The sequence below is a fragment of the Rhinolophus hipposideros genome (genome assembly GCF_964194185.1).
Source record: "Rhinolophus hipposideros genome assembly, chromosome: 25".
Lineage (NCBI taxonomy): Eukaryota > Metazoa > Chordata > Mammalia > Chiroptera > Rhinolophidae > Rhinolophus > Rhinolophus hipposideros.
In genome coordinates, this window is record NC_138071.1 from 18,296,385 (window position 1) to 18,311,928 (window position 15,544).

Sequence of the window (15,544 nt, forward strand, 5' to 3'; positions counted from 1 at the left end):
TTACTTTCTATTTAGAGGCCTTCTGAGGACAATTGCTTTTCATCATTAGTAATTTTCTTCTATTAGTTCTTTGATTATTTCTTTCCATCCATTCTTCGTTCACTGCTTCAGAAACTTCTTAGCAGAGATTAAAACCAGTAGATCTTGCTTTCTATTTTTACCCTTTTATACTATATCCTGCAAAAGCATACTCAGCACATTCTTCCAACTTACCAATTTACTCTTGAAATGTACACATTGTGTTCTTCAGTCCATCTATACAACTGTTCATTTTCAAGACCTCTAATTTGCTCTTTTTTAAAAATGTTCTTTCTACATGACTGTATAATTCTCTCTTACTTCTTTGAGAAGTACCAGTGACAATTTTAAAAATTTCTTTCTGTCTGCTTACTTATGTTAGGTTCTTCTATTTACTGAATTTGTGCTTCTCTTTCATAATGTTAGTTTTCCTAAAGTGTCTGTTGATTCTTGGTTGCTGCAACCAGTCTATAAACGTTGTTTCTGTTTACTGTAGGATGCTCTTTTGTGACTACAAAGAGGACAAACTGCTGGACGGGCCATGTCAGTAGTTCATCTTCTGAGCACAAGAGGTCCATGTTCTTCCAGGGTATTTCTATCTAGCTAAAGAGGCTCTGACCCAAATTTATAACCAGTGTTCCAGCTAGAGGACATCCGTCTCTGCTACATGGTATAAAAGGTGAGCTGGACCTATATGCCCCCCCAATGCCATACTCAAAACAACCACACTGATATTTTTCCTAGGATCTTGAAACACCACTATTCTTACCTTTTTTCAGCACAGTCTTCTCCTGACTGTGTTTTTTGAGCTAATGCTCCTTTATTGAAATTGATCCCAATGGCCTTCTTTCATATTCCTCACACCTTCTGGTCCTCCCAGAAAGGTTCCCTTTTATAGATAACCAGCTTTGCTATTTTGTTTTGTTTGTATCTTTACTTTTTTTTTTCTATGTTTTTCTCCACTTTATAAGGATTTGAGGTGATTCTAAGTAATCCCGTAAAACTGAAATGAATTTGCCATTTCCCTAAATAACTGCTTTTTCTCTCATGACAATTTAACAATTAGTCTTTTTGTTAAGACTGTGCTTCCTAACATTCCAAAGGAAAAAAAAGAGAAAAACTTCACAAAGTAAATCAAATTCATGAGCCTTCTGAGTTTTAGGCTGTCCTGGAAGTCATCGCTTTCAACAAAACAGTTCAACATGATGGTCTTCTTAGGGAATGATCAGAAACCAATTTTCAAAATATTGTGTTTGTTTCAAAATATGTTTTAAATGTTTTAAAATATTATTAATGTTTCAAATCCATTAACACAATTTATTATAGATTGTGACCAAAGCTAATGTGCTGATGTTAAGGTTTTCACTCACACTTTTAAAGTGTCTTAACTATATAAAAAGACTACATATATACATACACATACATTTGTATGTATATATACATATTCTACATGATAAATATCTATTATATGTTATATATTACATATGTAAAAACTATATTAATTAATACTTAAGTAGATCTAACCATTTTTCATTCATGTACTATATTTTAAAAGCCCACTCAATTTAAAAAAGAAAATTGGATAATGCATTGCCTTTTGAGATGTAATTCCTCTGGAAAGGAAATTGAAAGATAAAATTTTAAAAAATAATCTAGGTATCTAAAACACATTCCCACTTTCTCAAAATTTGGTAGTAATGAACACAAAAGCTCTCTGTAATGGGTAAACAGAAAAGAGGGTTTAAATCATACAGACATTAAAGGCAAAAAATAGTACTTTGCATTAGCCCTTACTTAGGTCACAAATAAAGTCCTTAAAAATAGAAATGCATCAATCCTATTCAACCTGTCATTCACTATATCTAACTGTTGCACCTGCTTATTAAAACAAAACCCAGAAAATTAATAAAAATCATAATTTTTTTTTTTTAGAGTTAGAAGGAATTCAAAAGATATATTTGAATCCCAAACCTACTTCCCACTAGTTGATGCCTATGGACAAGTTTCTTCAAAGGTCCAGTTTTCTTTAATGTATAAAGGGGATAGCACTATCAACTTGTTGCAAGAACTTAACATATGAATAACTTTTACCTCTGAATCAGAATTTCTAAGTCATTTTAAACCCATGATTTCTTTTAGCAAACATCAAAACTTCTCTCCTGTTTTGTACTAGAAAGTTAAAGAGAATTTCCCCCCACTAGATGTAATATTAAATGTGGTTTTCTAATTTACCATCCTATCTAAATTCTTTGCCTCTCTACTTCTAATTCTTTTAAACAGTCAGCACCACTGACCTTGTTAATCTTCTCAGATAAGAAAGCTGAAGGGTAACTGGAGAGGTTATGTGACTTTACCAAGGTCATATACTTAAGTTAACAACAAAGCCAAGACTTCACTCTGACTCATAAGGGCAGTGTTAGTTCTACTTTGTTATATTTTAAAAATAAAATGCTACACATAATCTCACCTGAGGTCTGTAGAGTCTTTTAAATCTACTTACTCATACACATGGAGGGAAAAAAACTGTACACGAAGTTATTTTGGAGTGTTTACCTTTCTACATGCAGGACAAAGCCCATTTTCATCAGTGCGAATTCGATGCCAACAAAATCGGCAAATCTGGTAGCCACAGGTGCAAGGGAAAAAATTGATATCATCTATCTCCAAGGGCTCCATGCAAAGAGGACATTCCACAGGGTCTTCCTTCGCATCAGGACTGCGAGACATCTTCACGTTTATTAAACAGCAGCAAAAGTTTATAATAATTTAAGGGAGAAAGAAGTTCAGCACTGAGAATTAAAATGTAGAACTTCAAAGACCTGCATTAAAAGAAACAAAATATACCGTTACTACTGGGGAAATATGGCATTTTCAATAATCAAGAATCATTTCATCAAAAAATTTGAAAAATAGTAATCAGCCCAATTTTTGCTATCATCTCAGAACAGGTTTCAGAATGGAATTCTGAGATTTTTTACGTGTCAAGATAAAAATCTTAGCATTATTAACTTTTTAGATTCAACAGAAAGATGGAAAAACATCCTTTTTTCTAAATAAAATATTTACTACTAAACTAGTACTAATCAAACCATATTTTAGGAGAATAAATAATATACAAAAGAATCTTCAACCTTAAAATACACTCTGAATTGTCTTTGACCTAAAAGCTACTTAATATTGCAACATAGCTAAAGGAGCATGATAGTATCCTAAAATGTATCACAATTTATAAGATAAACCTAATGAGAAAGAGAGACTTTAGTCATCTATAATTACATGCTAATATCAAACACTTACCAAAGAAAAGATAGTCTAGAGCTGAAAAAAAATATGCCGTAGAACCTGTTTACAATTAAATATGTATTGATATGCCAAGGAAAACTTCTGAGAAAATAAGAACATAGTAAACAAAAGTATTCCTAGGTAATGCTACAAGAAGCCTACAAAAAACAGGAAGGGGGAGGAGAAGTAGACCTATATATATCAAAGTCTATGATAAAATTAAATAATTTATCTTTTTAGATTGTGGAGAGTTGGAATTTTGTAGGTAAAAATTTAGGCTAAAGTCATTGCTAAAACATTAGACTGGAGTCACTATTTTAGGTTAAAAAAATGATAGCCTCCAAAACACAACTCAGTGCAATCCCTATCAAAATAACATTTTAAAAATAATTTGACAAAATGATTCTAAAGTTTACATGAAAGAGTAATAAATGCATGAGAACTACTTTGAAACTTCTGAGAGGAAATGTGGGGATTTGTGCTATCAGATACTAAACTGTAATACAAATCTACAATAATTTAAACAAGTTGATATTGGTACAAATATAGATAAAAGATCAAAGAAACGAAATAAAACATCTAGAAACAGAACCATAAATTTATGAGATTTAATATTTGGTAAAAGTGATATTACAAATCAATATGGCAAGGATGGACCAATTTATAAGCAGTAAAAGGATAGTGGTCTATCCACTCGAAGGGAAAAAAACAGTATATATCTATCTCACACTGCAATCAAAATAAATCCCAAATGATCTGTCTAAAGAGCTATATATTGAAATAAACTATCAAAGTGTTAGAAGAAAAAAAGAATTTTTCAAATCTTGGGACACAGAAGGTCTTCCTAAGCAAAAACAGAAATCCAGAAGTTCTAAAAGAAAGATATGATTGACTTAGCATCATGGGAAAAAAAAGAAAATTAAAGGCAAGAAACAGTAAAGGATGCATTTCAAAGAAGTTAGTCTCCCCACAAAGTAGAGACTACACCGATCTAAGTTCCTCTTCACAAAGAGGAAATGGGAGCACAGAGAGTACCTTTCCTTAAGTTGTCCACCTATTACCGTGTTTCCCCGAAAATAAGACCTACCTGGACCATCAGCTCTAATGCATCTTTTGGAGTAAAAATTAATATGTCTTATATTAATATATATTAATTAAGACCTATATTAATATAGGTCTTATATTATATTATATTAAAATAATATATATTAGCTATGTCTAATATATCTAATACATAAATAATATACCTAGTAAAATTATATATAGAGAGAATATAACATATATTATAGTAAAATAAGATCGGGTCTTATGTTAATTTTTGCTCCAAGACGCATTAGAGCTGATGGTCTGGCTAGGTCTTATTTTCGGGGAAACACGGTAAGTGGTGCAGCCTAAATTCATTCCAGGAAGTGCTAACACTCCTTATACCACCTAAGAATCTATCTTACATAAATACTCACACACACGCACCAAGTGCCTTGCTGTTTTGCAGCATTGTTCATACAGGGAGAAAGCTGCCGACAATCAGTTGAGAAGTCATTAAGTAAATAATATAGTCATAAGGTAGATGTGTGTGTTCAATCAGAAGAATTCTATTATATGGTGTTTTTTAACTTTTGAAAGCAACTTGAAGACTAACATAATATACAGTTACTTCTATATAACTGTATAAACCTTGTATGTGTACATATTTGTTTCTCTAAACAAAGCACACGAAAGGTTATACCACCAAAATGTTACCATATCACAAAAGACAAAATGAAGGTAGTAGACTACTGGTTTTAGTTTTGAAAAATCGTTTTTCTTATCTGTATTATCTGAATTATTACAACAAACATTTTTGCAATTCAAATCGCCAGCTTAAAAAAAGAGGGAAATTATTTTCAACTCAGGAAAATTAAATGTGACTTTTGTTAAAAATTCAAAGAAAAATATTTTAAAATAAAAATTTTTAAAAGAAAAATAGTATATGTGTTTATAAACAACTCACACATCTTGATTTACAGACCCAATTTTGCCACTATCAGTTTCCTCATACGTAAAATGAGGGATTTAGAGCTGATCTAATGGCTCCTCAAGTTTGAATATCCAAAAACTGTACCTGTAGAAAACACATTCTCAAACACTGGTTCCACCAACAGGAAACTAAACTAAAATAATTGAGAGGTGTTGCCTATACTTCTAATTTACTTTTGATTATAAGACATTCTTTCCATAACTACAGCTTAATTGGAGTTTTAGTGAAGTAATTTATGGGATGCTGGGAAGGAAACAATACACGGGGTTTTATGAGTTGAAAAGCTTTCTAGAAAGTAAATTACTATAAGTTAAAAATGACATATTGAGGTTATGCTTCTTGATTGCTTCTGTCTTTTAATTTTAAAAAAGTTTGCAAGAGGATGAGGGAGGAAAAAGGACAAAACAGCAAGAAGTCCCTAAAGATTGGTTAATACAAAACCAAATACATTTTGCATACTTCTAGCACCATGGAGAGATGCCAGGCAAGGTATCTGCAAAATGTAATCCGGGAACTGGTAAAATGTAGGAGGGAAATCTGGTATGATAGAACATCGGAGCACAAAGTAAAGGAGCTGACTTCTGTCTCATCTCTTCCACTAAGTAAGTAGCTGTAAGATTTTGGATAAGACACTCAAAAGCTCTAGGACTCAATTTACTCATCTAAAAAATGCCAAGAGATACACAATTGAATGGAATTTCAAGTAGAAATTTCCTTTATGTAGCCCCACTGAACTAAGCTTTTAAAACAACCTTTGAAATAAACTCTCTCCCCTCCAAAAACCTTAGCCAAGATATTCAGAGATAATTTTACTTCGTAAGCCAATCAACTAATATTAAAATAAAAATAAAACAGGAAGTTGAAACAATAACATTTATAAAGGTACAACACACAGAAATAAAAGAAGTTTTTAAATGAAAAAGGGCAATAAAGTCAATGACTTTCTGGATGAGATGCGAGAATTATAGCACAGAAGTGATCAGGTTTTGATTCAGGAATTAATTTTGCAAAAAACACCAGTTAATTTTCACATACACTATCTAATCCTCTCAGTGACTTGGTAAGAACATACTACCCCTATATAAAAGACGAAACTGAGACCAAATGGTGACCCAGCCTTTAAGTGATAAAAATATAATTCTACAGTAAGACAGCCAACATAAAAACCCATACCCTTTCCTACAAGGTAAGATAGATACATTCCCGCACATCCTTAGGTATAAAGTGCAAATGTTCAAAAAATAAAGATGACATTATTTTACAAAAACTGAAATTCTACGGGAAATTTCTCTCGTTAACTGCATTCTTGTTCTCTACATCACCAGCAACCAATGCCGTAACACAGCACAAAATCTGACATACATGACTCTCCTCAGTCGCCCCAAATCTCGCGTACCGTGTAGTAAGTGCACAAGATAAAAACCATACACTCAAAATCGTGCTTGAAAATTTCTTATCACTCATAAAGTGTTGTATACATGGTTTTGTGTTTAGAACACTGTTCAAAAGATACGTATAAAAATATATTATGACAAATAAAATACTGCAGCTGCTACAGAGAACAGTTTGGTGGTTCCTCAAAAAGTTAAACACAATTAGCACTATGACCCATATTTCCACTTCTGGATATGTACTGAAAGGACTGAAAGCGAGGACTCTTACTAGCTACTTGTACACCAACGTTCATAGCAGCACTATTCCCAATACCCAAAGGTGGAAACAACCCAAGTGTCTGGCAATGGGTGGATAAACAAAATGTAGTGCACACATACAACAGAATATTATTCAGCCATCAAAAGAATGAAATTCTGATACATGCTACAAGGTAGATGAGCCTTGAAACATCACACTAAACAAAATAAGTCAATCACAGAGACAAAATATCATGATTCCACTGATATGATGTATCTAGAATGGGCAAATTCGTTGACACAGAAAGTAGAAATTACCAGGGGCTGAGGGGAGGGAGAATGAGAAATTATTGTTTAATGGGTACTTAACAATGATTAGCATTTTAAAGGAGGAGAAGCATTTAAAAAAATGTCAAAAGCACATTTCAGCTCTCTTATCAAGAAAGCTAACTGCTTGTTCTAATTGTATCTAGTACACCAATAACACTTACTTATTATTCCCTCAACATAAAGAGGTTCTAGGAAAGTTAGACAAGTGGCCAAGAAAGGTTTTTGTTGTTATAATGTTCTTTTTTATCTCCATTCATTCAGTGATTCAATAGTTATTAAGCTCTTACCATGTTTCAAATGTTTCTGGGGCTTTGGGATACATTCGTTGACTATACAAAGCAAAAATCTATGCCCTGCTGCCTAAGTTTAATTGGGAGATCTACACAATAATCATAATAAATCAGTAAATTAAATAATATGATAGAAGATAATAATATGGTGGAGAAAGTAGAAGGTACCAGAGATGGGGGTGCAATTTAAATGGGCCAGTTGGAGTAGGTATCATTGAAAAGGTAACATTTAAGGACGTGCCTGACTAAGCCATGCAAATATCTGAGAAAAGAACAGACCAGGCATGAAGAAGTCAGTAGAGAGGTCCCAAGGAACATGCTGGAAATGTTTGAAGAACAGCAAATTCAAAGGGGCTGGAGCAGAGAAAGTAAGGAGGAATCTGAGGAAAGGGCAGAGACGTGGGGCTCCAGGACCTAGTAAGGATTATCACAGACCACAACAACAACTGTGGCTTTCTCTGTGAAATAAATGACGAGGACCAGAGATTTTTAAACAGAGGAATCGCATGAGTTTGACTTGTGTTTTCAAAAGATCTTTCTGGGTTCCTCTTCCAGCATGAGAGTGTAAAGAGTTCCATGAACCCAGTCCCCAGCAAAACTAGTGAAAATCATTTAAAACCAACCACTGAAAGCAGATGGAAATGATTGTAAGGGCATAAGGCAAATGAAGAAAAACTTAGTCAAGAAAATCTACTAAAATTCAGGAAAAACAGCCAAGACTATATGGTATTTGAACCAAAACCTGTTCCCTTGCCCTTCTCAGCTCAATGACACTGAAACTTCACGGGAACGCAGAGTGCCCTGTCACCACAGCCACCAGTCAGAGCTGTCCTGACAGGATATCAGTCAGCATTTCTCCTGCTGCCCAAAGCTCCCTAATGCTAAAGCTAAGTTCCAGGTAAGTGCAGCCGAGATGTGGGGGCTCTCCTCTTTCAACCAAGTCCCACTCGTGGAAAAGAGGCCCTGTGTTGCTGCTGCAAGTTGAAAATACTAGGACTTACATTGCCCTCCATCCAGCTACTCTGCAAAGCAGAGGCCCCACAGCAGGAAAGGCAAGACAAGACAACTTGAGGTTACTGCACACCCCTCGAAGAAGTGCTCAGTTACTGAACTGGGGGTGTCACATGGAGGAGAAAGCACAGCACTATCCCTGCTCTCCCATTCCAGAGCCAGAACCAGACATACTGCCAGGAAGGAGGCCTTAAAACAGATAGTTCTCAGTCTCTTTCTAAGGAACAGGCTTCACATGCAACAGAGTGTGAGGTTCAACCCCAAGGGCAATCTCAAAACCAAGAAGCTCGTTAATATGAAAGGCAACTGGGAGGAGATTCACATACCGGCTAAACTACAAACCAGCTACTACACAGGACAAAATAAGGAGACCGAGGGAATAAGACAGCCACGATGAGCCCTACTGGAGTTAGAACAAACTTCAGAGCTGTGACCTCAAGAAATATCCCTTCAAGAGAAGTCAAATGTTTTTGGATGGAGCAGAAAAGCAATTCATGTCCTAGGGCTTTGTTGAAAACAAGGAAGCAGCCAGCTGGCAAGTAGTGGAGCACACCAGGGTGTGGTCAAGGAAAGACAGTGGATTCAGTGGTAAGAAAAGATGAAATAGGCCCATTTGTGACAACATGGATGGATCTTGAGCGTATAATGCTAAGCGAAATAAGTCAGACAGAAAAAGCAGAGAACCCTATGATTTCACTGATATGTGGTATATAAACCAAAAACAACAAAAGAACAAGACAAACAAATGAGAAACAAAAACTCATAGACACAGACAATTGCTTAGTGGTTACCGGAGGGTAAGGGGGAGGGGGTGGGAGATGAGGGTAAGGGGGATATGGTGACGGAAGGAGAACTGACTCTGGGTGGTGAACACACAATGGGATTTATAGATGATGTAATACAGAATTGTACACCTGAAATCTATGTAACTTTACTAACAATTGTCACCCCAATAAATTTTAATTAAGAAAAGAAAAAAAGAAAGACAGTGGAAGAGAGCGCTGTAAAAAACACTGTCATCCAGGGTGCATGTGGGCACACCTAAGTCTCCACCCCGAGGGACACAACCAGATGCTTAACACTGCAAGAGGGGAATAGAGGTCACTAAAATAATCCACCCAGTCACGAAACAAATAAGCAAACATCAATACAAGCCCGGGGAGGGGTAGGAGGAGACCAGAACCCACAGTTGCTATAATATTGTATAAGATGTCCAGTTTCCAACCGGAAATTACAAGTCATGCAAAGAAACAGTAAAGAATAACCTATATACACCAAGAAGAAAGCAGGCAACAGAAATTGCCTGTGAGAGCCACCAGATGTTGTATTTAACAAAGACTTCAAAGGAACCATTTCAAATATGTTCAAAGAACTAAAGGAAACCATGATTAAAGTAGTAAAGGAATGTGTGATGACAATGTCACATCAAACAGGGAATTTCAATAAAGATAGATATTATTTTTTTTAAAAGAACCAAATGGAAATTCTGTATTTGGAAAGTACAATGACTGAAATAAAGTCACTGTGGACACTCAACAGTACGTTTCAACTAGGAAAAGAACGCAGTGGTGAAACAGAGGGCAACAAATCAACAGAGATTATGTAGTCCAAAGAACAGGGAGAAAAAAAGAATAAAAATGAAAAAAGCTTCAGAAATGTAAAACACGATTAAGTAGATCAACATACACCTGGTAGGACTACTGGGAGAGGAAAGGAGAAGGAAAAATATTTAAAGAAATAAAGCCTGCTTTAAAATGAAGAACTATAGCTACACAACAATATACGTGAATCTCACAAACATCATGTTGAACAAGGAAACAAGAAGAAGAATATAACTGTGGTCATGTAAATTTCAACAGATAAAAGAAAACTGTATTTTAGGGACGCACAGAAGATGACAAATAGCAAGACACTGAATGCCTTTGGGTGAAAGGGAGAGGGTTATGAACCAGAAGAAGAGAACTGGGGGTAAGCGGGTATTCTGCGGTACGTACATATTTTATTTTTAACCTGGGAAGTGGTTACAAAGATGTCTGCTTTATAATCAAACTGTACATGTCTTTTATGTTTCTGAATATGTACTTCTCACTTTTTCCAAAGTCTTAAAAGAAAAAGATAATAGCTGCAAATTTCCCAGAATGGTTAAAAATAATCCCGAGATCCAAAAAGCACACATACCAAAGACCAACAAACTCACCAGACACAACACAGTAAAACTGCAGAACACTAAAGGCAACAAAAATCCTAAAAGCAGATATTTAAAAAGGATTCTTCACCCAACAGTGATGATTGAGAATTACAGCAGACTTATTTAACTGCAACAACTGAAGCCAGAGGGAAAGACAAATTCAAGATACGGAGAGAAAATTACTGTCAACCTACAATTGTGCTCCTAGAAAACAATAACCCTTAAGAATGAAAGTAAAATCATAAAACATTTTCTGTGATAATCGAGATTTTCACATGGACTAGATATTAGATACCAAGGAATTATTGTTAGTTAAGTATGATAGACATTTTGTATTTATTTTTTTAAAAGTTCTTCTATAGGAGATACATTCTGAAGTACTTACAGACTTCATGATACATTTCGGCAGGAAAGGAAGCACAGAATGGGGAAGAGATGAAACTACAATAGCAAAGTGTCCATAACTGCAGAAACCGAGGGAAGAAAACAACCGGCTTTCACTACACTATTTGGTGTACTTTCACGTATACTTAAAAATTTCCATAATGAAAAGCTAAAAACAATTGATAGAAGCATGAGGCTAAATTAAAAATTAAAACATAAACGAAAGTAGAGTCTGTTTACCAGAAAGAGACCTCCACTAAAGGAATTTGCGAAGATGTTCTTCAGGAAGAAGGGAAATGATCTCAGGACAGTCTGAGATTAAAAAGATGGTTAGGAAAATATACGGTAAAAATGTATGTAAACTGATTCATATATTTCTATATTAGATAATGTAACAAGGATAAAATAAAATGTTAAACAATAACAACATGTAAGTTGGGAGAGGAGTGATACAAGATAAACTCTACAAGGTCCAATTTTCAGAGCAGTATAAATGATAAAATTTCAAGGGTAACCATGTACTCTCTATGATCTACTAATTCCACTTCCTGATATCTTCCTTAGAGAAACACTTGCACATTTTAGTGAGGAGGCATGCACAAATAGTTCAAGCACTGTTTGTTAACAGCAAAAAATCGGAAACTTACATCAATAGGAAATGGTATGGTATAGAAAAATTATGGTATATCAATAAAATGAAATACTATATAGCAATTTAAGACTTAAGGAAGATCTGTACATACAAATATATTGATTGAAAAAAGCTAATTGCAGGTACTGAGTAACAGTTTTCACATTTGAAAGAAACTATTATATACACACACACATATTTATACACGCAAAACCATACAAAAATTATAAAGAAGTTGGTAATAGTGGTTATATCTACGAAAACAGTGAAGGAAATGGAATGAACTGGAAACTTCAGTCTTATCTAAGATTATGCTTTTTTCTATAACAGCAAATTAATTTTTAAAAATAACTTTTTAAGGGTATTAAACTTTGAATCCTCTGAGTGCAAAGACTGCATCTATTGTGTTCAGCACTGTACCATAGGCGAATGTATACGGCAAATTATAGGTCTCACAATGGGGGTGGGGGACACATAGGAGAGTGATTCAAATGAAATATACCAAAATAAGAGTTTGTCACTTAGTAGGGCGGCTATGAGTACTTTCTTTTCTTCCTGTTATTTTCCTCTATTTTCCAATTTTTAGAAAATGAACATTTACGTTTATAATAAGACTACTTCTAAATTAGTTTAAAATCAAGTACAATTGACAAATAAAAAGAGAATAAAGTGATGAGATGAAAAAACTTTTGAATGTATAATTAGAGAATCAGCATCAACATGTTTCCTATTAGCTTCATGCTCTCTCCGAAGGATAAGAGTTTAAAAAATTAAAGGCTAAGCCTGATGAAGGTGTCATTAACAAGATAAAATCAAACTGTACAAAATCAAAGCAGAGACTAATTAGTGTGCTAATTAGTTCTCTACCATACCTGTACATGTTGTGAATAGGAGTTGCCTACATCAGTGTGTTTTCGATTCAGAAAAAAAAAAAGAAAGAAAAGGCAGGTTTGGGAGAAAAGTACACATGGTAGAAGAGTACGCCTATTTTAAAGATCCAGAGACTAATCTGAAACAAATGCATCAAGGTATCAAAAGCTCAAAACCCTCCAAGTCACTCCAGACTTAAAAACTAGTCCTTTTAGGGAAGCTTCTGTATATTAATTTACACTGTATATTAATTACAGTAGTAACAGATTAGAAAGAAAACTAGTTGAAAGCGAAATACCAAATTGAAGTGCACGGGCTAGTCTCACCCTCTCGGTAATAAAATAAAAAAAAAAAATTCATGTTTATTAGCACTGTTAAGTGTGACCACTTCTTTACCCAAATCTTTCACCCACTCAGTCACTTAACTTCTATATCCTCCTAAATTCTCATCCCAGATCATATGGTGCAAATCAAATGTTCCTCTTCCACCAAACTCTTTCATCCTACCACTACTTTAGTCTTCCCACTTCATGGCAAGCATTGACTAACAAGGAAAGCCACCCTTTCAATTTTTTTGGCTGGGTGGACATGGAAGGGTACACAGTAAGACAGGGTTCAGAAAGGAGGAAAGATAAGAATTATATGTTTAACAGTGATTTTTAAATGGGTAAAAAGTGGATTTTAAACAATGCTACACATATACAGGAATCAAGCTTATATATGAATACCCCCTGGAATTATAAATATTATATTTGATTTCTAGATATATTACCATGCAGCACATCTGGGATAAAATTAAAAGACTAATAATAAAGATATTTAAGGGGCCTAAGATACAGAAGTAATCGCTATTAATACTCCTGTAAAAACAAGACTAATATGAATGTTTCCATTTTTGTTCCTTCCTATCTCCATGTGTGTCTTGCTTCCATTGTGACTCAGTAAAATCTAGAATGGTAACCATTGTGCAGCATAAAGCCATATAAAAGTAGTACACAGTTTAGAATCCTATTACAGATAGAACTAGTTCATTTCTATGAACTAGTTTCAAGCAGAAAATGTTAAGCTAACTATTTCTGTGGAAAGTCTCAAAGAGAATGTATGTATCAGAATGTTTTAAATAATATAACATTTTATAAACAATAAAAGACCATGGTTACATGAATTAGCTCGATTGTAATAGCAAAACACATAAGTCAACATGTACACCCCACAGAATAGTTATGTATAAAAAAGCTTTAAATCTATATTGTGGTACAAACTTATTCAACCAATTCAAAGGTTGTATCTCCAATGTGCTTGTATTGTTAATCTTTAAATTGCACGTAAGTATACTCTGTACCCATACTTTAAAAATAAAAGTCCATGATCAATTATGAGTGAAGCAATTTAGAAAGAACATTATATGCATTGTTTGCAGCCAAAATGGTCCATTTAAATAATTATATATTTTAAATGGTTTCATAAAATTTAAACCTATAGATTTAAAAAAAATAACTAAAACATATGTACATGTAAATTCTCAGAATATGAAGGATATTCTGTTTCCTTAGTTGTGGAATGGAAAATCTATTAACTCTTCCATACCATTGCCATCTTAGAAACTAAAAGCCCCATTAAAAAATGTTAACACTCACTAAAAGAGAAGAGGCTCAAACCTAGGGGTCAGCAAAAATTTTCTGTAAAGGGCTAAATACTAAATATTTTACACTTTGCGAGCCATACATATTTGCAATTATTCAACTCGATGCTGAAATGCAAAGGCACTTACAACAATCCATAAATAAATGAGTGTGGCTGTGTTCCAATAAAAGTTTACTTATGGACTTTGTAATCTGAACTTCTTTTAATTTTCTCATATCACAAAATATTCCTCTTCTGTTTGTTATTTTTTCAACCACTTCAAAACGTAAAAACCATTCCCTTAGGCCTTACAAAAACAAGTAGCAGGGACCTCTGCTCTAAACTAACATGGAAACCTCACAAATTTGAGCATGAGTCTAAGTCCTGGACTTCTTTCAAATCTATTTCTCTTAACCTTCTCCCTGAGGAAATCTTTTTATATTGTATCAGGCAAGTGGCTTCTCTGCACTCTAAGCATTTACTTTTACTGGCCCTGCTGAGTTGGGCATAGCACGCTATGAGAAAAAACTACTAGCACTATTTTAAGATATAAAAAAAAAATTCCTGTATCTTCATACTCTTACTATAAAATTTCACAAACTTGCATTTGTGGACACAGGCTTGTTTTCTAATTAGACAAAATTTAGGATATAAATGTCAATTAAGACAGAATTTAGGAAATACAGTACCTGAGAAATACTGACATGAAATATTTACCATATAACAATTACAATAAAACCAAGGCCATACTGAACAATACATGTTAAAGTATTAAGTAAAATTGTCCCCAGTGATGGTAATCGGCACTTATTACACGTTTACAAAATGTTCCTGATGTTGGAGGCCTCAGTAAACTTCTAAATAATCACACTATTTGTATATAAAAATATACAGAGCGAGAAAATTATCTAGAAGTTCAAAACTGGGTACAATTTCATACTTCACAGAAGGAAGCAACTTGGTTGGAGGTGCAAAAGGGAGTAGTAATAAAAATAAAACATGAATAATGAAAAGTGTAAAAAGAGAGAAAGTAAAGGCATGAAAGTTGAGATAAAACAATTATTATAACCTAAATTAAGTTTTAACAAGAAAGGAGAATAGCCAAAGACAGACTAATGAGTTTGGTATCACAAAGAAAGCAGCTGGGTTTAATTAAAGAGAAAACAGTTTATATGAACAACGGTGGCAAGGGATGGAAGGAGAAAGGGAACAAAAGAGAAAATGACCAAAATAAAACATTAAGTCACCATTTACTTATCCAGTTACAGT

The 15,544-nt window shown here is 34.1% G+C and overlaps 1 protein-coding gene across 11 annotated transcripts in view; it reads right to left on the bottom strand.

Moving 5' to 3' along the window:
• CNOT4 (CCR4-NOT transcription complex subunit 4) overlaps positions 1-15,544 on the bottom strand; it is a 116,599-nt gene that overhangs the window by 68,065 nt on the left and 32,990 nt on the right. For all 11 annotated transcript variants that reach the window (XM_081038608.1, XM_081038605.1, XM_081038606.1 and 8 more), the window contains exon 2: positions 2,572-2,837. In XM_081038608.1, the coding sequence (XP_080894734.1) occupies positions 2,572-2,745 (174 nt within the window). In that variant the 5' untranslated portion in view covers positions 2,746-2,837. The remainder of the gene's footprint in view (positions 1-2,571; positions 2,838-15,544) is intronic.